Source organism: Cetorhinus maximus, chromosome 1 (genome assembly GCF_964194155.1).
Source record: "Cetorhinus maximus chromosome 1, sCetMax3.hap1.1, whole genome shotgun sequence".
In the NCBI taxonomy this organism is placed as follows: Eukaryota; Metazoa; Chordata; class Chondrichthyes; order Lamniformes; family Cetorhinidae; genus Cetorhinus; species Cetorhinus maximus.
Window position 1 is genome coordinate 220,239,781 of NC_135879.1, and position 24,398 is coordinate 220,264,178.

The 24,398-nt window shown below is 42.7% G+C and overlaps 1 protein-coding gene across 13 annotated transcripts in view; it reads left to right on the plus strand.

Annotated features, from left to right (window-relative positions):
* The window catches only part of ctbp1 (C-terminal binding protein 1), a 414,171-nt gene that overhangs the window by 95,780 nt on the left and 293,993 nt on the right, over positions 1–24,398 (plus strand). For 7 of the 13 annotated variants that reach the window (XM_078553510.1, XM_078553469.1, XM_078553564.1 and 4 more), the window contains exon 2: positions 468–647. The exons of 2 other annotated variants lie outside the window; for them this stretch is intronic. Coding sequence is in view for 2 of the 11 variants with exons in the window: in XM_078553564.1 (XP_078409690.1) it covers positions 599–647 (49 nt within the window). In the remaining 9 variants the exon portion in view is untranslated. Of the gene's footprint in view, positions 1–467; positions 648–7,788; positions 7,805–24,398 lie in introns of those variants that run through there. 4 more of the 13 variants (XM_078553502.1, XM_078553529.1, XM_078553536.1 and 1 more) reach the window with 2 other exon arrangements.

A 24,398-nucleotide genomic window follows, 5' to 3' on the forward strand; every position in this document is an offset into this window, starting at 1 on the left:
GCTATCTTCATAGGTTAAATATGCTGTGTCTAGTTCATGGTGGCTTTATTTTCTTTAAAAAAGGGCAAGGTGTGTAGAATGGAGCTGATGTGTGGCGCAGAGAAGTTCGTCAAGTTTATTTCACAGGATTCAGGGCAGGTATTACCTCAGCACCTTGTGGGTTAATCCTCGGTGGTAACCGATCTTGTTGTTAGAAGTATGTGTTTTTACACGAGGGATTAAACAGCAGTATATCTGAACAAATCAATGCAGCACAGCAGGATCCTATAACAGATTATTTGAGTTCTGCAATTCCTCCATCCTCAGAGATCATTTGACATTGATTCATTCCAAAACTGACATATTAGCTTGACATGATACCATTTAAAAAAAAACTAAATTATAAATCTGAAAGATAGATGGATAGATCAATTCTCGCATTCTAAATACAATCAGAAAAAAATAGCATATGCATTTTCTTTTCTTAGCAGGTGAGGAAGAGCTGTTGAAACCTCTCAGTACATCATATCGATTGGATTTGTGTTTCTTTCCTTCGGTGTCCTGCAGTAGAAGGTGTGGCGACAACCTCTGACCCTTCAATACTGTCCTCGTGTCACTCATGGACAAACATAAAGTAAAGCGACTGCGCCTAGATCGGATGTTTGAAGGTTGGAAGCTACAGTGATCAAAATGATATAATTAATATTGCCTGTACTCAGAAGTAATTAGCCATTTTAAGACGTGCAATAATTGTTTGCGCTGTAACCTTACAAAATTCCTGTGTAGTTATACAGTATGATTATTTTTTACAGCATTTGGCTATGTAAAGACATGACCCTTTAAGTTCAAATGGTTAAAAACAAGGATTCATTCTTTACAGATTGGGTAAATAATTGTCAAACATCTTATGATGGTAATCAGTTTTATAGATAGCTTTACTTTCGGGCTAAAGCACAAGCCTCTTATTCCCGAAACTTTGGCTGTCAAAATATCCTTTTGTCTGAATAATTTCTGACTTCAGAGTAGTTCTAATTCTTAAATGAGTAATGTTTTTTTTAAATGAAACCATAAATCCAAATCTATTTGGAGGATCCCAGACACTGATGGTTAAGAATTGGGAAATGGCTAATGATATGTGCATAATGTCACAGCTCAATGCAAACAATTTCATGTTATTAATATTTGTAACTTGCTTTTTGTTTGCTGAATATTTTACTTCTTTTCCCCAGTTGTTCCCCTAAATGCAGTGACTCATACTGGATAAAGTTCCATGGGGTCTAGCCCCACTCTACTGCCTTGTCCAAGTGGTCATTCCACAGTTGTGAACCTAGAAAACTAATAAGAGTGGGCTATTCAGCTTTTGACAAAGAAAGGAGACCTCTTAAGTTGTTAATACTCTCATTCCAGTAAGAGTCACTGAAAAGACATGAGAATCGAGAATCCCCAAAGGTTGCCCCTACCCCCAGCTGGTGACATTTATGCCAATTTTCATGCCCTGGCCATTGAGATTAGCTAAATCAGTACAGACCAGGAATCAAGATTGGTACCGTCCTGAGCAGTACAGTCTAGTAACATACCTGCATACAGTTCGCTACTCTTTCCCTGTCTAGATCTGTTGATGGTGGTTGAGTAAAGTATGTTGACCAGGACATTGGGAGAACTCTTCTCTCTTCAAAATGGTGCCTTGAAATATTTAACGTCAACCCAAATAGTCGCAGAGTTTTGATTGAACATCGCCTGCCAGGATGGCACCTCAAACAATGCAGTGGCCTATTAGTACCATACTGAAATGACTATATGAGTGTGTCCTCAGGTTCTGGAATGTTGCTTGAACCCACAACGTTTTCGCTCTGATGAGCATGCTATCGGCTAATACCACGCTGAACTAGTGCATCATTTTATATTCCAAAATGAATCCCTGATTATTATTGTAGAGTTGTCTGCAGGTGTTCTTTGTGACCTTTGTAGGATTTTAGTGGTCCAATACCTTCATGTATCAGCAAGCCTAAGGTTGGTGTATCTGCGCTTGGGATTGTCTTTTCTGTGTTTGCAGTGGGGTTGTAGATATTTAGAGGTATCTGTTGTCATTTTGGATTGCTAGAAGATGATGCAGCAATGGAGCTGTAATGAGACCCAACTACCTATTCAGTTGCTATGGCATACATGCCTTGTGTGGAGGATGGACTGTCATAGAAGTTGCTGGTCTAGTCAAGCACCATTGGACTGCAGTGAATTCTCCAAATCCCTCCCTCACAGTTGTCTCAATTCTAACTTGTTGGAGCCAGCTATTATTATCAGATGTTAATGCATCACAAAGTCCAACCTTAAATACTTCAAAAGAATTAGAAGGTGTAACCTGCACTTCATTTGTCATGAGTCTCCTGCAGTTGCATTTAGTCAGAGGCTGTCTTCCAAATATGACCAAGCTTTCAGGCAAAGCAGGAAAGAAAATCATTCATGTCCCTGCAATCTATTCTAAAGAAATCTAATTTTGTTGACATCCATTTTGAAAGCATTAATGGCGCAGAATACAAATAACTTGGGCACAATTACTTCTTTTGGTTCTGTAGTTAGTTTATGAAGGGCACTGTACAAATGAACTATATATTGAAACACTGGATTTTTTTCATATATGAAGCTATCTTTATGGGGGCAAGTTTTGGAAAAAAGTGCTTTTTATCCATATTAAACACAAATGGTAAATTGTTTGTTTGATTTTCGATTTGAAGGTATATGCCATGTATCTTCGATGCTGTGTACACATTCAAGAGGACCGGGAAGTTGTTTGATCTCCTAACCAACCCCTAAAAGCACACCAAAGCATTCTGCTGGAGACTTTCCACCCAATTCCCCCTCACCATCCCTTCTTAGTGTCTCACAACAGCATCTTAACTCAGATTATTTAGTTAGAAACTTGATCAAGTCGTGGATGAAGTCTCTGTTTTTCTAATCTGTGGAGTTGTATGTTGATGCATGACTGCTGCCCAGTAATAAATAATACTCCTGTTTGGAATGGCATTTATTAAAAACTCTTCTCCAATTTTGTGCATGTCTGAATATTGAATTCCAAAATGAGTAGTATGAACTACCATAATTTGTATAGAATTATTAGGTCTTTCCTTTTTTAAAACATTCTTCAGGTGGTTTTACATCTTAGTGAATCTATCAAGTCAAATCGCTGTTGTCCATTTCCATGCAATTGCCCTTCAGAATTCTTCATCTGTACTTTTTTTAGTTTATTTTTAGGTAGTTAGGTTTTGGAAACCATAAAATAATGTGCAATGGGGCAGTTTATATTACATCAATGATATATTTCCAACTTGTGGCATGTTGTGCTGTTAGTCAATTCTGGCCTCTTTAGCATCCCCAGTTTTAATTGCTCTACCATTGGTAGCCATACCTTCAGCTGCCTGGCCCTAAACTCTGGAATCCCCTCCCTAAATCTCTCCTCCTCATTTCTTCTCTTTCCTCCTTTAAGATGCTCCTTAAAATCTACCTCTTTGATGAAGCTTTTGGCCATTTGCCCTAATTATTGCCCTATGTGGCCCAGTGTCAAATTTTGCTCTTTTATGCTCCTGTGAAGTGTCCTGGGACATTTGATTATGTTAAAGGTGCTACATAAATAAATATAAAAAATGACTAAGGATGTCTCTCTCATTTTTGTTAAATTGCTTCTGTTGGTAAAGGAGGTTAAACCTATTTGGATTCACCCAGATGCAGCACTGTAAAATTGCTTCTCTTGTACTGCTAACATGCATTTCAGTTGCAAAAATTAATCCACTGTTAGTTATTTAACAGTTAGAAGATTCTCACAAGCTGTACTTTTCCAGTCCTGATATATTCTGAAATGTTGGTTTTACATTATGTTCCAGTCTGCAGTCAGGAATTTTTTGCTCCCATGACAAATATTTAAGAAAATGTTCATCACAGCAGTGTAGAATTATGGAATGCAGATTTGTGAAAGAACACGTTTTGATGTAATAAAACTAACTGCAATTTATGAAAAATGAAAACAGCTGGAGACTTAGAAAAACCTCTGTGAGATTGCCAGACACAGTTTCTCCCATTCATCACCATTTGACCATTTTCTTCTTTTACCAAGACAGCTCTCAATTCAGTAAGCTATTTATCTCACTTTTAAAAGCCTGAGGTGTAGAACTTTTCTCAAATGACTTCTGCAAATGTAAGAAAATTCTATCTGCTGAATAAATCTTGTCCACCAGCTTAAATACTTGTTCTGAAGAGAAATGTTGCAGGCAAACTCTTGAAGTGTGACCAATTGCTTTTGAAATTAAGATTCTCCTTGATTTCTTCCACAGTGATAACAATGCTGGTAAGCATTTGTCGTGGCAGAAATATTGGATAAACAGATCCCTAATTTTCAGGGATTTACTCTTGCTTTCTATATCAGGGTTGATTAATTATCCTTCAATCTTCAAGTGCTCCAAGCACCTATTTTCTCATATAATCATTTAAAACAATTCTGAGGATAATGTCTGATCTGGGTAACTTTTAGACATTTAATATGCTGAACTCTTCAGAGTATTGATGCACTGTTCTCCACATATTTTGTTAATGCTATCTCCTTTTTTCAGCCTTCACTTACAGAAAGAAAATTGCCAACAAAGATCGCTAGTGTACTGTAGCTTTAAGAAATTTACAAGTATTAGATATTGTTCTTCCACTCATAAGATCTCACTTTGTATCGCTCTATTAGATTTTTCCTTCCCATTTTTGGCAGTATATCACTTTCCAACCCACATCAGTCCTGTATATCCTTATGTACGTCAGTGTTACCATCTCATTTTTCACTAGCTTGAATGTCATCCCACTATGGTCAACCAGTAACAGATGCTACCAAAGTTTTAAAATCTATGTCAAAATCTTGATTTTTTTTTTCCAGTGACTGACTTGTACAATTCTTGTTTAAGGAATTGCTTAGACTTTTAAACTTGTTGCAAACTTAAGTGTAGGGACTTGAGGCGAGTGTTTTATTTTCAATGGAATGTGGTCATCCTCCAGACATAGGCTTTGGATGTTTTGCAACTGTAAATATGCCTGCAGTATAAATGGAGCATACCTGGTGGCAAATGTACCGTAGTATGAATTGATTTTTAGATAGAAAGCTTGCTTCAGTTCTGATACAATAGTTTATGTTCAGTGCCTGTGCACACATCAAAAAGGAAGTGCTTGGGTCTCATGCAACAGACTTCAGCATTGGACGTAGGCCCAACCTTCATGTATAATTCTGGCCTGACCCTGCCAGACAACATACAACTGCTTGTATGTACATGTTTACTATTTGATTGGCCACTTAGGCTCCAGCCCTGTTATTTAAGGGGAAATGGTGGCTTAGTGGCAAGGTCACTAGGCTAGTAATCCAGAGGCCCGGGCTATGCTTTGAGGACGCAGTTTAGATCCCACCATGGCAGCTGGTGGAATTTAAATTTGATTAATAAAAATATGGAATTGAAAAGCTAGTTTCAGTAATGATGACATGAAACTATCACCAACTGTCGTCAAAACCCATCTGGTTCACTAGCGTCCTTTAGGGACGAAAATCTGCCATCCTTACCTGGTATGGCCTACATGTGAGTCCAGATCAAAATGTGGTGACTCTTAATTGCCCTCTGAAATAGCCTAGCAAGCCACTCAGTTCAAGGGCAATTGGTGATGGGCAACAAATGCTGGCCTTGCCAGCGATGCCCATGTCCATTAAAGAATTTTAAAAAATGTCTAGGGTGGCTCTGATTGACGCCCCAATGGGAACGTGGAAATAGTCAAATGTTGTGCTGAAAATTTCAATGTTAGTGCCAGGAATTTAAGATCTGGCGGGAATCCCATTTGGATTGGTTGTAAATCGGGCCTTGGGCGTATGTGCCTTTGTGAGCTTTCTGGTACTGGCAGATCTTAGGAGGTCAATCTCATTTAAATTGTTTTGTTTGGCTTTGAGTGGCATTGGCACGGTTGCTGGATCAATGACCTCGGCTAGGAGTCAGGGGAAAATAACTTGGGCACTATCCACAGCCGAGCTTTGCTGTCTGTCCCTGTGGCTGAAAAATTCTTTACTCATTAAACAAATTGCATCTTATCTGAGGCAGTTAACCACTTCCTTAAGCCTGTGTTGGAGAACATTCAGACAAATGTCTATTAATGACATATTGACAGTGCAGACTCAAAAACTGCCATCAGATCCCAAATGGGATAAAGGTGATTAATTGAATGCCAAATGAATTGATTTCTTAACTGAGTGTCAACCCTTGGTGTTTTATATAAAAGAAGGTTTCTTATAAAGGTGTTCCCCGAGTGGTGTCAGCAAAACTGATTGAAGTCTCCTGTTCCTCATGTAGGGATCCTTGAAATGTTTGTGGCTGCTGACTTTTGTGTTTGACTATGACAGAGCCCAGCTACAAGCTGCTGCTTCCTGGCCCAGTTGACCTCCTGGGACCATGGTGCATACTAGTTGATGGTGTGGCGAAGGAGCTACAAGTACTCCTTCTTTGTTAACACTCCTGCTCCGCTGATTTGCTGTGGAGCAGAATTGAGGAGACCCATGCACCTTGAAAGCCCCTGTTAATAAATTTCTGCAATCGACCAAGGTGAAGCCACCAAAACTAAGGCTGCTAACTCAGACACTTGTTGTGACATCCCAGCTGCAGCATCCCTGAAGGTGGCCACATGCTTCATGGTAGACTGCAGGATAACACCACACAAGCTAGAAGTGAATTCTTCAATACTGTCAACCATGATGTTGCAACTCCTTGCCAAACTTTAAGAACATAAGAAATAGGAGCAAGAGTAGGCCGAACAACCCCCTCAAGCCTGTTTTGCCATTCAATGAAATCATGGTGGATCCCCAACTCCACTTCTACCCACAATCCCCATATCTCTTAATTCCCTTAGTGTCCAAAAATCTATCGATCTGAGTCCTGAATATGTCAACAACTGAGCATCCACAGCCCCTGGAGCAGAGAATTCCAAATTCACAACCCTCTGAGTGAAGAAATTTCTCCTCATCTTAGTCTTATATGGCCAGTCCATTATCCTGAAATCTATGACCTCTAGTTTTAGACTCACTGGGCAGGGGAAACAGCCTCTCAGCATTTACTCTGCCAAGCTCTCTATGAATTTTATAGGAAATATAGGCCCATTGAACTTAATCTCTTCTCATAGTTTCCTGGGAAAAAAGAGTTATCCTAACGAGTGAACCTTTGTTGCACCCTCTGTAAGGCAAGTCCAGTACTCCACATGAAGCTTCTCCAAAGCTCTATATTATTGCAGCAAGACTTCTTTACCCTTATTCTCCATTCCCCTTGCAATAAAGCTAACATACCATTTGCCTTCCTAATTGCTTGCCATACCTGCATGCTAACTTAGTGATTCCTGTACAAATCTCTCTGCATACCAAGATTTAATAGTCTTTCACCTTTTAAAAAATATTTTGCTTTTCTATTGCTTCCTACTGTAGTCGATAATTTCACATTTCCCCACATTAAACGCCAATGTAGGTGTCGATCTGCGCTGATTCCAGAAAGAGCTTATGGCTGGATTTTATGGGGTGTGATCATCCCCACCCCTCCAGCTAAAAAAGTCAGTTGGGAACCTACCCACGAGAAGAATGGCTTTTCCTCTAATTTAACCAATTGGTTGTTAATAGGGTGGAGGCAGGACTTTCTGTGCCTCAAAGGTCCCGCCTCAGAGAGTTGCCAGCCATCCGATTGGCTGGCAGCTCTGTAGTCCCAGCAGCGCCAGGCAGGAGCGGTGGGCCACTGCTGAGACTACAGGCAGTCCCCAGTGGAGATCATCGCTGGAGCAGGACACCAAGGTAAGTGGGGGAGATTTCGCCAGAGACAGGCTGGCAGGCCCCAGCAAGGGGAAAGTGGGGAGGTGTGTTTGAGAAGCTGGGGGATGGGAGGGTAAAGGGGGGAGTGTGATCTTGTCAGGTGGGGGTGGGGGTGGGGAGGGTTGTCTTGCAATGGGGAAAGGGGAGAGAGAAAGGAAGCTCCTTTGCCCCAGTTGCCCGACACCAGATGGCGCAGGTAAAGCTGCCAGGCTACCGGCTTGACGTGGTGGGCCCCCCATGGGTAAAATAACGGTGGGAGTGGGATGAGACCCTTTGGTGGCCATTGATTGGCCACTTAAGGGCCTCAGTAGGCCCAACGCTTCCACTGTCGCCTGTAAAATTTGAGATAGGTCGGGGCATGCGGGCTGCTGGCAGGAACACCATGCATTGGATTTTACAGGCCACCTCCGCCTCCAAACCCGCTGGCGGGGGACCATAAATTCCAGCCATTGAACTAAAATGCTTGTTTTCACATGAGAATTTTAACAGGCTTTCCAAGTGGCAAATGATAAATTGTTTTGCTTAAATAAATAACAACAGTAACCACACTCTGAAAATAATTTATGTGAAATGCTTTGCAACATTTTAATGAAGTGAAAAAGAGAAGCCTTTTCATTCTTTCAATTTTAATGCTCCCTCTGGACTGCAGTATTTATGAAAGGTTGAATAACAAGTATTGTCATCATAATGGCGTTTATATTTAATTTCTTGTGTTTGCTCTGGAAAGTAAAAGTGAATTGCACTCTTTAGATGATTGATTGACGTAGATTATCTGTTTGGCTAGAGCTGTAAAATCCTTCTGCTATAGATAACCAAGATTAATGACTAAAGGCAGCGGCAAGGTATTTGGTTCTGTAGATTCAAGTGACATAATAAAGAATAATGCCCTAGAAAATGGATTGCGCCCAAAGTAATGAGACCAGTGGACAATGGCAAATTGGTCTACCAGCCTCAGTTGTGAGCTGCAGTTTACAGCCATGACCCCAATAGCAGTTAGTCGATTTTGGGTGGTTGGTGTGGGGATTGTAGGGACTTCAAGATTGTCCGACTCAGACATTGGCTGAGGTCCTTGAGAGATACAGGAGGGAAACAGTTGGGAAGGGGAGAGTGAGAAGAGACAGGATACCTCAAATTTAATTTGTAGACGGGAGGAGCATTCCATTTGTAAATGAGGCCTCAAAGAGGTGTGATACCCCCTATTTGCGTATGTAGAGTGCCTAACGCCTTCTTCAGGTGCACATCTTGGACACCTGTGGAGGAAATGTTGGCAAAGTGGTGGCCAGTACACAGTCAACCTGGAATGAGAGCAATCACATTGTCCACTATACAGGAACCTTGCGCACCATCCAATTTCTGGTGCAATAAATTTCCAAAACAATTTATTCACTTAATTCAGAGAGGCTTGGTAATTTTGCCTGGATCCCTCCCTTTGGCCTTTTACCCTCATTAGATCTTACCTTTATCATGAAAAGCTGATTACAGCCACAAATTACTTATTAGCACATTGTATCTTTTAAGGAAGACTTTTGTGTTTTTAAAGAAATACAAGCAAGGATAGTGAGCAAAAGATGGCTGATAATGTAGAGTGACCACTTTCTGGAAAATTCCTACGTGGATTATACTGACAGACCTGGCCTGAGAGAACATGGAATGTCGCACCTGAAAAGGTATCATGGCCTTTTTCAAGCAGAGACACTTGAAAGAGAGATAGGAAAGATGCAAAAGACTGAACTTTAAATCCCCTGTGGTTGCAAAGACAAAAGACTGATTAGCACATCTCAGCAGTCATCTAAAATCCATCGCCTGTTGATTCAGAGCTCAGAATGTGTTAAATGGTCGGAGATTAAAGAAACCTGACTCTGGGCGCAAGACATGGCTTATTTTCCCTTACAGGAATACACATGGAAAATGGTTTTAAAAAGCTAGCTGCAGAGGAGTGCAGGTGTGCTAATGTACTAGTGTGCTGTGTGTGTGACAGCAAGACGACGACCAACTAATCACGCCTGCAGTGGCAGGTGAAGTTTCTCTCTCTTTCTCTCTCTCTCTCTCTGTCTTTCTCTCTCTCTCTGTCTTTCTCTCTCTCTCTCTCTCTCTCTGTCTTTCTCTCTCTCTCTCTTCCTCTCTTAATGTTTTGCCATTGACACTTCATGGACACACCAAAGACTGATTCATATATCTTTTTCTTTTAACTTTTATTTGGACTCTAACTTCTTATTTCTGATCTGTGTGTATGTGTGTTGATTTTTATTATTTCTCTCAGGTTTCTGGTAACGAATAAACTTACTCTTTCTTGACTCAAGAAAGCTTGGTTAAATTGGCTCCTTCTTAAAAAAAAAATACATTTGAATCAGGAAAAACTATCCATGGGGGAAGGGATCCCTTTTAAATTAACCTTGTTGCGACCAACTGAGGGGGTTGAATAAAGAAGGGAGGCCAGCTCATTCCTCCTCACCCGCAAGCATAACAAAGTTAGGGTTCCCTTCGGGAAGTTAACAAATTGGGGACCTCACCCGGGGACCGGTCGTAGCACCTTGGGTATTGACAGTATGACAGTGATTGTCTTAATAATTCTACTTTGCTCGCTTGTGGTAACCTCCCTCAGTCCCTCTGAACTTTCTGCACTCTGTTCTATTGGGGCTACCTTAACATTGCCATTAAACCTGCTGATAAGGATGGCACTGTTGTTTGCCGAACCAACTCTGCCTTACAGAGGCTGAACGGCACTCTCCAGCATCTTCTCCTATCTACTCCACCACCAAACATCAAGCCATCATTTCCCGACTGCCACTGACTTCGTTGCCTCTGGAGATCTTCTATCTGTGGCCTTCAATTTCATAGGCCCCAACCCTGAACAGCCCTCTTCTAACTCCTTTCCAGGATCCACATAAAGGTCAGCCCAACTGGACCCATCATTTCAACCTCTTTCAATCTTCACACTACTTTATTTCTCCTTGTCCAGTCTCTTCTCACCTACATCTGTGACTCTCCTGATGCCCTTTGCCCCTTTAATAGTTTCCAGTTTCATGGGCCTAATCATTCCCTTTTATTTATGGACGCCCAATCCCTCTGCACCCCAGCAGCAAGGTCTGAGGACCCTCTGCTTCTTCCTTGAACAGAAACCCAACCAGTCCCCACCACCACCTTCCCCTGTCTGGCTGAATTTGTTCTTGCATTAAACAACTTCCCCTGCAACTCCACTCACTTCCTCCAAATAAAAGTTCTTATGCGAGCCCATATAGGTCCATGCCAAGTTTGCCTTTTTTTGAGATATGTGGAAGATTTTTTGACCCAGACCTATTCAGATGCTCTGTACATTGATGACTGTTTCCTGCTCTTGCACCAAACCGGAAAATCTAACCAACTTTGCATTCACTTTCCACGCTTCTTTTAAGTTCACATGATCCCTCTCCAACTCTTCCCCAACTTCTCAATCAGCATTTCTGGTTATGGGTTGTCAAATAATATTTATTAAAAGCCCACCAACTCTCACAGCTACCTTGATGATACATCCTCCCAATCCGCTTCCTGTGAGCATTTGATTCCATTCCCCCAGTTCCTCCATCTCTATTGCATCTACTCTGATGATGCTGCCTTACAAACATGTCATTCTTTTCCCTCCGTTGTGATTGACCATGTCCATCCCATTTCTCATACTTATTCTCTCACCCCTTCCCCTCCCTCCTAGTAAGCAATCGGAATTCCCTTGTCCACATCTTCCACCTCATCAGTCTCGTTCAACAGATCATCCTCTGCCATTTTTGCCACTTCCAGTGTGATGCCGAACACATCTTCCCACACCTCCCCCTTTTCAGCATTCCAAAAGGACCATTCACTCCATGAAATCCGATGCATTCTTCAATCACCCATCCCCTTTCCCAATGCATCTTCCGGTACAAGCACAGGAGATGCAACACCTGCACTTTTACCTTCTCCTTTCCAACTGTCCAGGCCCCCAAATACTCCTTCCAGATGAAACAGCAGATTATTTTTCACTTTTTAAAATTTACAATACTGTATTCATGCTTACGATGCGGTCTCCTCTACATGGGGAAGACTAAACACAGACTGGGTGATCAATTTGTGGAATACTGCAAGTGTAACCCCAAGCTTCCAGTCACCTGCTGTTTGATTCTCTGCCCCATTCCACCTCTGACCTTTCTGCCCTCGGCCTCCTTCACTATTCCAGTGAAGCTCAACGTGAGCTTGAGGAACCACACTTCGTCTTTTAAATAGGCACTATGTAGTCTTCCGGTCTCAACATGGAGTTCAATTTCAAATCATACCCATCGCTCCTATTTTTCCAGTGAGCAGTTATTGGTAATGTTTCCACTGTTACCGCTCTCACCTCCTCTAGACCCATCTTTTGCTTCTTTATTTGTCCCGTTACTATCTCCTTTTGCTTTGTAAAATCATCCTTTTTGTCATTTAGTCACCCCTATTTTCTACCCCATCACCGAATGTCCTTTTTGTTCATTCCTCCCCTCTATACTTTCCCTGCCTCTAAACTTGTTTTAAACCTATTACATCCTCTAATGTTTTCCAGTTCTGATGAATGTTCCTTAAGCTGGAATGTCTCTCTTGCTACAGATGCTGCCTAAGCTGCTGAGCATTTCTAGCATTTTTCTGTTTCTCTTTCAGATTTACAGCATTGCTGTATTTGTTTTTGTATTCATGATCATTCTGCTTGCTGTTTGGCAAGCCTCTCGTGTAACAATTGCAATTAAATCCTGTATGTGGTGCTGTAATTTTTTTGCAACTGTACTAATTGGATATTTGAACTTAGAACAAATAAACAAACAAATCTTCAAGGGCATTTAGATACAGAATGTTTGAAGATAATAAAATAACATTAGCAAGGCCAGGCACCCTGAGATGTGCACTTTGTACTTTGAAGGTCAGTTGACAAGTCTGCCATGGTTTTACCTGCTTGAATTGATGCAGTCTGTGTGGTTAGGTTAGGCTTGTATGCAGTGGAATTTAGAAGAGTAAGAGGTGGCTTAATTGAAACCTTTAAGACCCTGTTATGGCACGGCCGATGGAAAATGCTGAGTTGTTCAAATCCCCGAGGGAAGCTTGAGACAGCTGCCGCAACTATTTTTGCAATTTGTATGCTTCAAGGTGCGGGCTTTGAATTCAGTAGCAATAAGACCACTGAGCCTTATAGGTTTTTACAAAACTAGATTAAACATTTATTAATAAGAGAAATGATTTTAAACACATATATATGTCCAAAAATTACTACGATAATAACTTCTAAATCCCCTAATTAATCTGACTCAGTTACACCTCCATTAAGGCAACAGTAAAACACAGCTTTTAAAAGACCCAGGCAAAGAAACATGATACTCTGATCAATCCAATTCAAAGTGAGTTTCCTTAACTTCAGTTCACTGCAGACAGCAGCTTGAGGCATAGATGCTGAAGGCTTTTCACAAAGCCTCTTTCCTTTATACATATTTTCCTCTTTGAATGTAAATTCCCATTGTTTCATTATGTCTTTGGACTTTACCTCTCTGATCATAAAAAATTATCATAGTACCAATTTTACAAGTAATCCTTGGGAAAAATAAACACACCATTTCTGAATTTCACCTGGCTAGGTGACACATTCCGCCACCGCCCCCACCCCGCCTTTGAAAACAGTCTGGTTTATTTAAAAATGCAAATGTTCTTTTACACCTTATATTCTAAACTTTCCCCATGTTTACCTACTTAACATTTCAAACCTAGCTCACCTACTAATACATCAAAACGGAATTCCCATTATTATATCTTCCTGAAAATCCTGAGGGGTCTTGACACAGTGGATGTGGAGAGGATGTTTCCTCTTGTGGGAGAATCTAGAACTAGGGTCACTGTTTAAAAATAAGGTGTCGCTCATTAAACGACAAATGAGTTGTTGGGATAGAGCAGAAGGGAGTGGCAATGGGACAAGTAAAGAAACAAAAAATAGGACCAGAGGAGGTGTAAATGGGAGGATAATGAGCAGCTGCCATTTTGAAGCAAAACGAGAAAAACCAGATTAAGGCCGACACATACACAGAAAAGGAAACAACGTGGAGGAGCAGAGATTATGGTCTCAAATTGTTGAACTCAATGTTGAGTCCAGAAAGCTGTAAAGTGCCAAATTGGAAGATGAAGTGCTGTTTCTTGAGCTCACCAAGGCTTCTTCGACAGCACCTTCCAAACCCACAACCTGTACCACCTAGAAACACAAGGGCAGCAGGTGCATAGGAATACCATTGCCTGCAAGTTCCCCTTCAAGCCACACACCATCCTGACTTGGAATTATATTGCTGTTCCTTCACTGTTGCTAGGTCACAACCCTGGAACTCCCTTCTTAACAGCACTGAGAGTTTTCCTACACCACATGGACTGCAGCACTTTCTCAAGGGCAATTAGGGATGGGCAACAAATGCTGGCCTACTCAGTGACGCCCACATCCCATGAATGAATATTAAAAAAGAAGCTTGCCTTGAGCTTCACTGAAACGCTCCAGTGGGCCAAGTACAAAGATGTCAATATAGAGTCAATATTAGGGATTTCATTCATGTAAAAAATAACTTGTGCTTCAACTGTTTCAGGAAATTATATTACTGAGGTAGGATTAAGAGAAAATGTTACAGTACAGAATGCGAGTGTGCAAATTTTAAGGAAACCAATCACGAAAGAAAGGTTAGAAAATTGATATATGAAGTGTATGTCCTGGTGTTACTGACTGTGTGCAAGAACTACGAGTAAAGCTCAGGGCTTAAAAGTATTGTTGTTTCTCATTTACATTAATATCCTGGATTCTGAAACTCCATATAAATTTGCTTCTGAAGCCTTAGTCACGCTTCAATAGTAGACAAGGAACCTAGTTTCAAATTAGTAATAGGTAAATTTAGGTCTGAAATAAATGTAAATAAATCAAAATAGTGGAAGGAGGAGTAGAATTATGGACCAAAAAGAGGATTTATGCTATTAAATAACTACATTACATCTGTCTTTACCAAGGAAGAAGATATTGCCCAAGCCATAATGAAAGAGCAGGTCATTAAGACATGGATGGGCTAAAATTTGATAAAATGGAGAAAGGTTGGAGAAAGTGGGTTAGTCACCAGGACCAGATCAGATGCATCCCAGAATACTGGGGGAAGTAAGAGTGGAAATTACATATTACATATGGCCATATTCTTTCAGTCTTCCTTAGGTACTCAGGTGGTGCCAGAGGACTGGAAAATTGCAAACGTTACACCCTTGTTCAAAAAAGGGTGTAAGGATAAACCCAGCAACTACAGGCCAGTCAGTTTAACCTCGATGATGGAAAATTATAAACTGGGAGAAAAATAACAGCCACTTGGAGAAATATGGATTAATTAAGGAAAACCAGCTTGGACTTGTTCAGGGTGAATCGTGCTTAGCTAAGTCGATTAAGTTTTCCTGATAAATTAACAGAAGATCGATGAACATAATGTGATTGATATGTCGTACATGGACTTCCAAAAGGCATTAGTTTCACACAATAGGCTTGTCATCAATGTTGAAGCCCATGGAATAAAAGGGACCATGGCAGTATGGATATGAAGTTAGCTGAGTGACAAGAAACAGAGTGTAGTTGTGAACAAAACAAAAACAGAATTACCTGGAAAAACTCAGCAGGTCTGGTAGCATCGGCGGAGAAGAAAAGAGTTGACGTTTTGAGTCCTCATGATCCTTCGACAGAACTGAGTAAAGTTAGGAGAGGGGTGAACAAGGCAGAAGAGACAGGCGGAAATCCTGTTGGAGAGCAGAGCAATACTTCTTCAAGGTAGGCATTTCTTGAAGAGGAGTGGCAGTCAATTAAACACAGAGATAAAAACAAAAAACTACTGCGGATGCTGGAAATCCAAAACAAAAACAGAATTATCTGGAAAAACTCAGCAGGTCTGGCAGCATCGGCGGAGAAGAAAAGAGTTGACGTTTCGAGTCCTCATGACCCTTCGGCAGAACTGAGTAAAGTTAGGAGAGGGGTGAACAAGGCAGAAGAGACAGGCGGAAATCCTGTCGGAGAGCAGAGCAATACTTGTGAACAGTTGCTTCTCTCATTGGAGGGAGGTGTATATTGGAGTTCACTGAGGTCAATGTTATGACCAGTGCTTTTTTTGATCTATATTAATGACCTAGACTTGGGTGTGCGGGACACAATTTCAAAATTTACAGATGACACTGAAGCTGGAAGTATGGTGAACTGTGGGAAGGATAGTGATAGACTTCAAGAGCACATAGGCAGGTTGATGGAATAGGCGGCCATGCGGCAGATGTAATTTAATGCAGAGAAGTGTAAAGAGTGGTATAAAGTATAAAAACAAGGAAGTTATGGTGACGCTTTCCAAAACACTAGTTACGCCTCAGCTGAAGTATTGTGTCCAATTCTGGATACCACATTTTGGGAAAGTTGTAAAGACATTGGAGAGGACACTTACCTTATGAGGGCGTGAGGAATCAGACCTGCGTGGGAGCACATTCTGGGGCTGTGAATAAAGAGAGGCCGTGGCTTGGGGCCTTTCACTTACCTTCTGGGGGTGAGAGGAGTCGGACCTGCGTGTGAGGACCCTCCCGGAGCTGCTCGGTGGATTTGAAAAAAAGTGTGAGAGTGACATCACAGGAAAGTCATGAGTTGATTGGTTCTTGAGCAGCTGCTGTTAGGGACTGTGCTTTAACCCCAGTAATTTTGAAAAAGGTAAGTTTCTAAACTAGTGCAGGGAAAGTAAGAATTTATAGGCACACGAGAGGGAGCTGATTTGTCGGGGTGAAGAATTCCTACTTTCTACAAATCTCCAGTTTATAGCTAATAGTACAAGAGTAAGGTTAAAGTAAATAAAAGCAACTAAAGTTAAAGTAAATAAAGTGATTTAAAAGTTTAGGGTTAAGGCATGGCAGGAGAGCTCAGCCAAGCGGAATGCCCGTCCTGTGGCACATGGGGAGTCGTGGACACTCCCTGTGACTCAGACAAGCCCATGTGCAGGAAGTGTCACCGGCTGCACAAGCTTGAGCTCCGCATTTCAGAACTTGAGCAGCGGCTGGAGTCACCTGAGGTGCATCCGTGAGGCAGAGAACTACATGGATAGCATATTCAGAGAGGTGGTCACACCGCAAGTTAGGGGCAAGCAGGCAGATAGGGAATGGGTGACCACCAGGCAGTCCAAGAGAAACAGGCAGGTAGCACAGGAGTCCCCAGAGGTCCTGCTCACTAACCGGTTTTCCATTCTGGATATAGGTGGATCCTTGGCGGAGTGCAGCAAGAGCCAAGCCCATGGCATCACGGGTGGCCCAGCTGTGCAGGAGGGGAGGAAGAAGAGCTGAAGGGCAGTACTGATAGGGGATTCTTTAGTTAGGGGAACAGACAGGCGTTTCTGCAGCTGTCACTGTGATTCCAGGATGGTTTATTGCCTCCCTGGTGCTCAGGTCAAGGATGTCACAGAACGGCTGCAGGATATTCTTGTGGTGATGTGCGAACAGCCAGGGGTCATGATCCATATTGGTGTTAATGGCATAGAGAGGAAGGGGGATGTGGTCTTGCAATCACAATTTATGGAGCTAAGTAGAAAATTAGCAAGCAGGACCTCCAAATTAGTAATCTACGGATAACTCCCAGTGCCACGTGCAATTGAGTCCAGAACTAGGAAGATAAGACAGATAAATGCGTAGCTGGAAAAATGGTGCAGGAGGGAGGGCGTTAGATTCCTGGGACACTGGGACTGGCTCTGGGAGAGATGGCACCTGTACAAGCCGGACAGGTTGTACCTGAACAGAGTGGGGACTGGGTTCCTTATGGGGCGTTTTGCTGGTGTTGTTGGGAGGGTTTAAACTAACTCAGCAGGGGGTGTGGGAGCCAGGAGAGAATATTAGAAAGTAATACCAGGGAGCACGGAATGTTGGGAGAGGCAGATAGCACTAAAATAGAGAATAGTAAGTTAGTAGATGGAGTCGCAGTAAGGAGGCAAGTAATGAAGCCTCACTCAGGGTTACACTGCATGTATGTGAATGCACGGAGTATAGTTAATAGAATCTGGGAGTTACAGGCACAGATTGCATTGTGGAGTTATGATATTGTGACGATAACGGAGGCCTGGCTTGAGGAAGGGCAGATCTGGATGTTAAATATTCCTGGTTACAAGGTGTTCAGAAAAGATCGGAAAAGGAAAAAAGGAGGAGGGGTGGTGTTTTTGGTTAAGGAGAGTATTGCAGTACTGGAGAAAGAGGATAGGTCAGAGGATTCAAGGACAGAATCGATTTGGCTAGAGCTAAGGAATAAGAAGGGTGCAATTACATTTCTTGGTGTAATATATAGACCACCAGCTAATGGGAAGGATATAGAGGAACAAATCTGCAAGGAAATTACAGAGAGATGTAAACATCATAGAGTAGTTATAATGGGGAACTTTAATTACCCGTATATAGACTGGGATAGTGGTAGTGTAAGGGGCAGTGAGGAACAAGCATTCGGAAGAATTTTCTACAACAGTATGTCTCCCGTTCAACAAGAAAGAAGTCACTGCTAGGCCTGGTTCTTGGGAATGAGGTGGGTCAAATAGATCAAGTGACATTGGGGAAACATTTAAGGGACAGTGATCATTGTATTGTAAGGTTTAGGATGACAGTGGAAAATGACATTGGTCAATCCAGAGTAAGAATAATCAACTGGCAGAGAGCGGACTTCAATGGGGCAATAGCAGAGCTGGGTCTGAGGTTGGTGGGGAGAAAACAGTAGCTGAACAAGGGGCTGCCTTCAAAGAGATGGTTCGGGCACAGTCAAGGTATGTTCCATCAAAAGTGAAGGGTAGGACAAACAAATCCAGAGCTCCCTGGATGATAAAGGAGATAAAAATTAAGCTAAAGAAGAAAAAGCGTGCTTCCGACAGGTGTCAGGTAGCAAATACAATTGAGAACCAGGCTGAATACAGAAAGCTCAGAAGGGATGTGAAAAAGCAAATATGAGAAGCAAAGAGGGATTATGAAAAAAGACTGGCAGCTAACATAAAAGGAAATCCCAAAGTATTCTATAAGCACATCAATCGTAAAAGGAGGAGTAGGGCTGATTAGGGACCAAAAAGGGGATTTAAACATTGAGGCAAGAGGCATAGATGAGATGTTAAATGAATACTTTGCATCTGCCCTTACCTACGAGGCAGATGCTGCCCAGACCATGGCGACAGAGGAGGAAACTCAGTCGCTAGGAGGGTTTAAAATTGACAAGGAGGGGTTATTGGATGAGCTGTTGGTACTCAAAGTTGATAAGGCACCGGGACGGGATGAGATGCATCCAAGAGTATTGCAGGAAGTGAGGGTGGAAATTGCAGAGGCACTGGCCATAACTTTTCAATGGATTTGGGGGAGGTGCAGGAGGACTGGAGAATTGCAAATATTATGCCCTTGTTCAAAAAAGGTTGTAAAGATCTGCCCTGCAGTTATAGACCAGTCAGTTTAACTTTGGTGGTGGGGAAACTTCTAGGGGCAATTATTCAGGATAGAATTAATAGCGACACGGAAAAATGTAGATTGATTCGGAAGAGTCAGCATGGATTTGTTAAAGGAAATTGTGTCAAACTAACTTCCTGGAGTTTTCTGAAGAGGCAACAGAGATGGTTGATGAGGGTGAGGCCGTTGATACGGTGTATATAGACTTCCAAAAGGCATTTGATATAGTGCCACACAACAGACTTGTGAGGAAAATTAAAGGTCATGGGATAAAAGGGACAGTAGCAACGTGGATACAAAATTGGCTGAGGGACAGGAAACAAAGTAATGGTTAATGGGTATTTTTCAGGTTGGAAGAAGGTTTGTAGTGGAGTTCCCCAGGGCTCGGTATTGGGACTCTTGCTTTTCCTGATATACATAAATGATCTAGATCTTAGTGTGCAGGGGACAATTTCAAAGTTTGCGGATGACACAAAACTTGGGAGAATTGTAAACTGTGAGAAGGACAGTGTAGAACTTCAAAAGGACATTGACACATTGGTGGAGTGGGCAGATAGGTGGCAGATGAAGTTCAATGCAGAGAAGTGTGAGGTGATACACTAGTTAGATCTCAGCTGGAGTATTGTGTACAGTTTTGGATGCCACACTATAGGAAGGATGTGAACTCTTTAGAGACAGAGTGCAGAAGAGGTTTATGAGAATAGTTCCAGGGAAGAGACCCTTCAGTTATGAGTAAAGATTGAAGAAGTTGAGACTGTTTTCCTTGGAGAGGAGAAGGCTGAGAGGAGACTTGATAGAAGTTTTCAAAATCATGAGAGGTCTGGACAAAGTAGATAGGGAGAAACTGTCCCTGCTCGTAAACGGATCGAGAACCAGAGAGCACAGTTTTAAAGTGTTTTGCAAGAGAAGCAAATAAGAGGTGAGAAAAAAACTTTTTCACGCAGCAAGTGGTTAGGGTTTGCAATGCACTGCCTGGAACTGTGGTGGAGGCAGGTGCAATGGAGGCATTCAAAAGGGCATTGGAAGATTGTTTCTATTTAAACAATGTGCAGGGTTACAGGGAAAAGGCAGGAGATTGGCACCAAATTAAAATGCTGAGAGAGCTGGTGCAGACACAATGGGCCAAATGGCCCCCTTCTACACCGTAACGATTCTGTGAAGTTTACAAGAATGGTTCCAGGGATGAGAGACTTCAGTTATGTGGATAGATTAGCAAAGCTGGGACTGTTCTCCTTAGAAATGAGAAGGTTGAGAGGAGATTTGTTAGAGGTGCTCAAAATAATGAGGTGTCTGGACAGAATAGATAGGGAGAACTGTTCCAGGTGGTGGAAGGATCGAGAACCAGAGGCAGCGATTTGAGGTGATCAGCAAAAGAAACAGATGCAACATGGGGAAAAAGTTCTTTATGCAGGGAGTGACTAGGATTTGGAATACACCGCCTGAGAGTGTGGTGGAGGCAGATTCAGTGGTAGCTTTTGAAAGGGAATTGGATAATTATCTGAAGGAAAACAAACTGTTGGGCTATGGGGAAAAGGAAATGGAGGGCTAAGTTACTCTCTCAGAAAACCAGCATGGATGTGAGAAACCAAATTTGTGCTGTGAGAATTCTATGATTCCGTTCAGGAGATTCTCCTTTACCCACAGGTTTTCCATGTGGAGGTAAAAACCCTGGAAGCAGTTTGGAAACAATTGGTTACTGTAGAGGATGGGCCTTTAGGATCTTTCTGGTTAGATTAATTTACAAGACCTATTCTCTTTCTCATTTGTGAGTATATTTTGAACCATGGGGTCCCAAACAGAAGGCAGATGTGAGTTGGTAGAATGAGGGAAGACTACTTGAGCGGGCAGAAAATTTTAGGGGGCAGTATTTATGTTTCCTGTTTCGTATATCGAGATTGATTTTACTCGAACTACTGTAAAGATTGCACCATTTGTATACTGCCATCCTGTCCTCACTTTCTCACTCTGATGCTTGTGCAAGTAATCACACTGGCTCACTCAGGCACTCTTGTGAACCTCAGAGATAAAAACAAAAAGCTAAAAGCTACTGCGGATGCTGGAAATCCAAAACAAAAACAGAATTACCTGGAAAAACTCAGCAGGTCTGGCAGCATCGGTGGAGAAGAAATCAGTTAACGTTTCGAGCCTTCACGGCCCTTCAGCAGAACTGAAGCATAGTTAGGAGAGGGGTGAAATATAAGCTGGTTTAAGGTGGGGGGGGGCGGTGGTGGGGGGGGGGTGCGGTGGGGTGGGGGGGCGGGGGGAGAGAAGTGAGGGTGTGGTGATTGTGGAGATAAGCAAGCAGTGATAGGAGCAGATAATCAAAAGATGTCACAGACAAAAGGATCAAAGAGGTGTTGAAGGTGGTGATATTTGTCTAAGAAAAGTGCTAATTAAGAATGGAAGACAGGACACTCAAAGTACAGCTCTAGTGGGGGTGGGGTGGAAAAGACTAACAAGGTTTTAGTTTTAGATTTAAAAATTATGGAAATAGGTGGGGAAAGAAGAATCTATATAAATTATTGAAAAAAAAGGGGGGTGGGAGAAACGGGGTGGGGATGGGGGGAGGGGGAGTTTAAGATCTAAAGTTGTTGAATTCAATATTCAGCCCGGAAGGCTGTAAAGTACCTAGTCGGAAGATGAGGTGCTGTTCCTCCAGTTTGCGTTGGGCTTCACTGGAACAATGCAGCCTGGTCCACTCCTCCATCACCCCCTACTCCTCAACCCCCACCTATGGCACCTCCCCATGCCCACGCAGAAGATGCAACACCTGCCCCTTCACTTCCTCTCTCCTCACCGTCCAAGGGCCCAAACACTCCTTTCAAGTGAAGCAGCATTTCACTTGCATTTCCCCTAACTTAGTCTACTGCATTCGTTGCTCCCAATGCGGTCTCCTCTACATTGGAGAGACCAAACGCAAACTGGGCGACCGTTTTGCGGAACACCTGCGGTCTGTCCGCAAGAAAGACCCAAACCTCCCTGTCGCTTGCCATTTTAACACTCCACCCTGTTCTCTTGCCAACATGTCTGTCCTTGGCTTGCTGCATTGTTCCAGTGAAGCCCAACGCAAACTGGAGGAACAGCACCTCATCTTCCGACTAGGCACTTTACAGCCCTCTGGGCTGAATATTGAATTCAACAACTTTAGATCTTAAACTCCCCCTCCCCCCATCCCCACCCCGTTTCTCGCCCCCCCCCCACCTTTTTTATTCAATAATTTATATAGATTCTTCTTTCCCCACCTATTTCCATTATTTTTAAATCTAAAACTAAAACCTTGTTAGTCTTTTCCACCCCACCCCCACTAGAGCTGTACTTTGAGTGTCCTGCCATCCATTCTTAATTAGCACTTTTCTTAGACAAATATCACCACCTTCAACACCTCTTTGATCCTTTTGTCTGTGACATCTTTTGATTATCTGCTCCTATCACTGCTTGCTTATCTCCACAATCACCACACCCTCAACTTCTCTCTCCCCCCCCCGCCCCCCCCACCTTAAACCAGCTTATATTTCACCCCTCTCCTAACTATGCTTCAGTTCTGCCGAAGGGCCGTGAAGGCTCGAAACGTTAACTGATTTCTTCTCCACCGATGCTGCCAGACCTGCTGAGTTTTTCCAGGTAATTCTGTTTTTGTTTTACTCTTGTGAACCTCGTTGCACATGAACAAAGAGTTTGATTTACATAACACCTTTCACAACCTCAGGTCATCCCAAAGCACTTTGCAGCCATCGAAGTACTTGAGAGATGTAGTCAGTGTTGTAATGTAGGTAACATTAATATTTGCACTCGAACTGACATATACTCAGTAATATTAGTAAGTCAATGCAGGATTGTATTAAGATAAAAACAAAAAGCTAAAAGCTACTGCGGATGCTGGAAATCCAAAACAAAAACAGAATTACCTGGAAAAACTCAGCAAGTCTGGCAGCATCGGCGGAGAAGAAATCAGTTAACGTTTCGAGCCTTCATGGCCCTTCGGCAGAACTGGAGCATAGTTAGAAGAAGGGAGAAATATAAATTGGTTTAAGGTGGGTGGGGGGGGGGGGGGGGAAGAAGAGACACATTGAGGGTGTGGTGTGATGATTGTGGAGATGAGCAGATAATCAAAATATGTCACAGACAAAAGGGTCAAAGAGGTGTTGAAGGTGGTGGTCTTTGTCTGAGAAAAGTGCTAATTAAGAATGGAAGACAGGATATTCAAAGTACAGCTCTAGTGGGGGTGGGGTGGAAAGACTAAAGGTTTTAGTTTTAGATTTAAAAATAATGGAAATAGGTGGGGAAAGAAGAATCTATATAAATTATTGAAAAAAAAGCGGGGGGTTGGGGGAAGAAACGGGGTGGGGATGGGGGGAGGGGGAGTTTAAGATCTAAAGTTGTTGAATTCAATATTCAGCCCAGAGGGCTGTAAAGTGCCTAGTCGGAAGATGAGGTGCTGTTCCTCCAGTTTGCGTTGGGCTTCACTGGAACAATGCAGCAAGCCAAGGACAGACATGTTGGCAAGAGAACAGGGTGGAGTGTTAAAATGGCAAGCGACAGGGAGGTTTGGGTCTTTCTTGCGGACAGACCGCAGGTGTTCCGCAAAACGGTCGCCCAGTTTGCGTTTGGTCTCTCCAATGTAGAGGAGACCGCATTGGGAGCAACGAATGCAGTAGACTAAGTTAGGGGAAATGCAAGTGAAATGCTGCTTCACTTGAAAGGAGTGTTTGGGCCCTTGGACGGTGAGGAGAGAGGAAGTGAAGGGGCAGGTGTTGCATCTTCTGCGTGGGCATGGGGAGGTGCCATAAGTGGGGGTTGAGGAGTAGGGGGTGATGGAGGAGTGGACCAGGGTGTCCCGGAGGGAACGATCCCTACGGAATGCCGTCAAGGGGGGTGAAGGGAAGATGTGTTTGGTGGTGGCATCATGCTGGAGTTGGCTGACCTCACCTCCTCTGGAGATCTTCCTCCCACAGCTTCCAACTTGATAGTCGCCCAACCTCGGACGGCCCGCTTCTACCTCCTACCCAAAATCCACAAACAGAACTGTCCTGGCAGACCGATCGTGTCAGCCTGTTCCTGCCCCACGGAACTCATTTCTCGTTATCTTGACTCCCTTCTCTCTCCCCTTGTCCAGTCCCTTCCCACCTACATCCGTGAT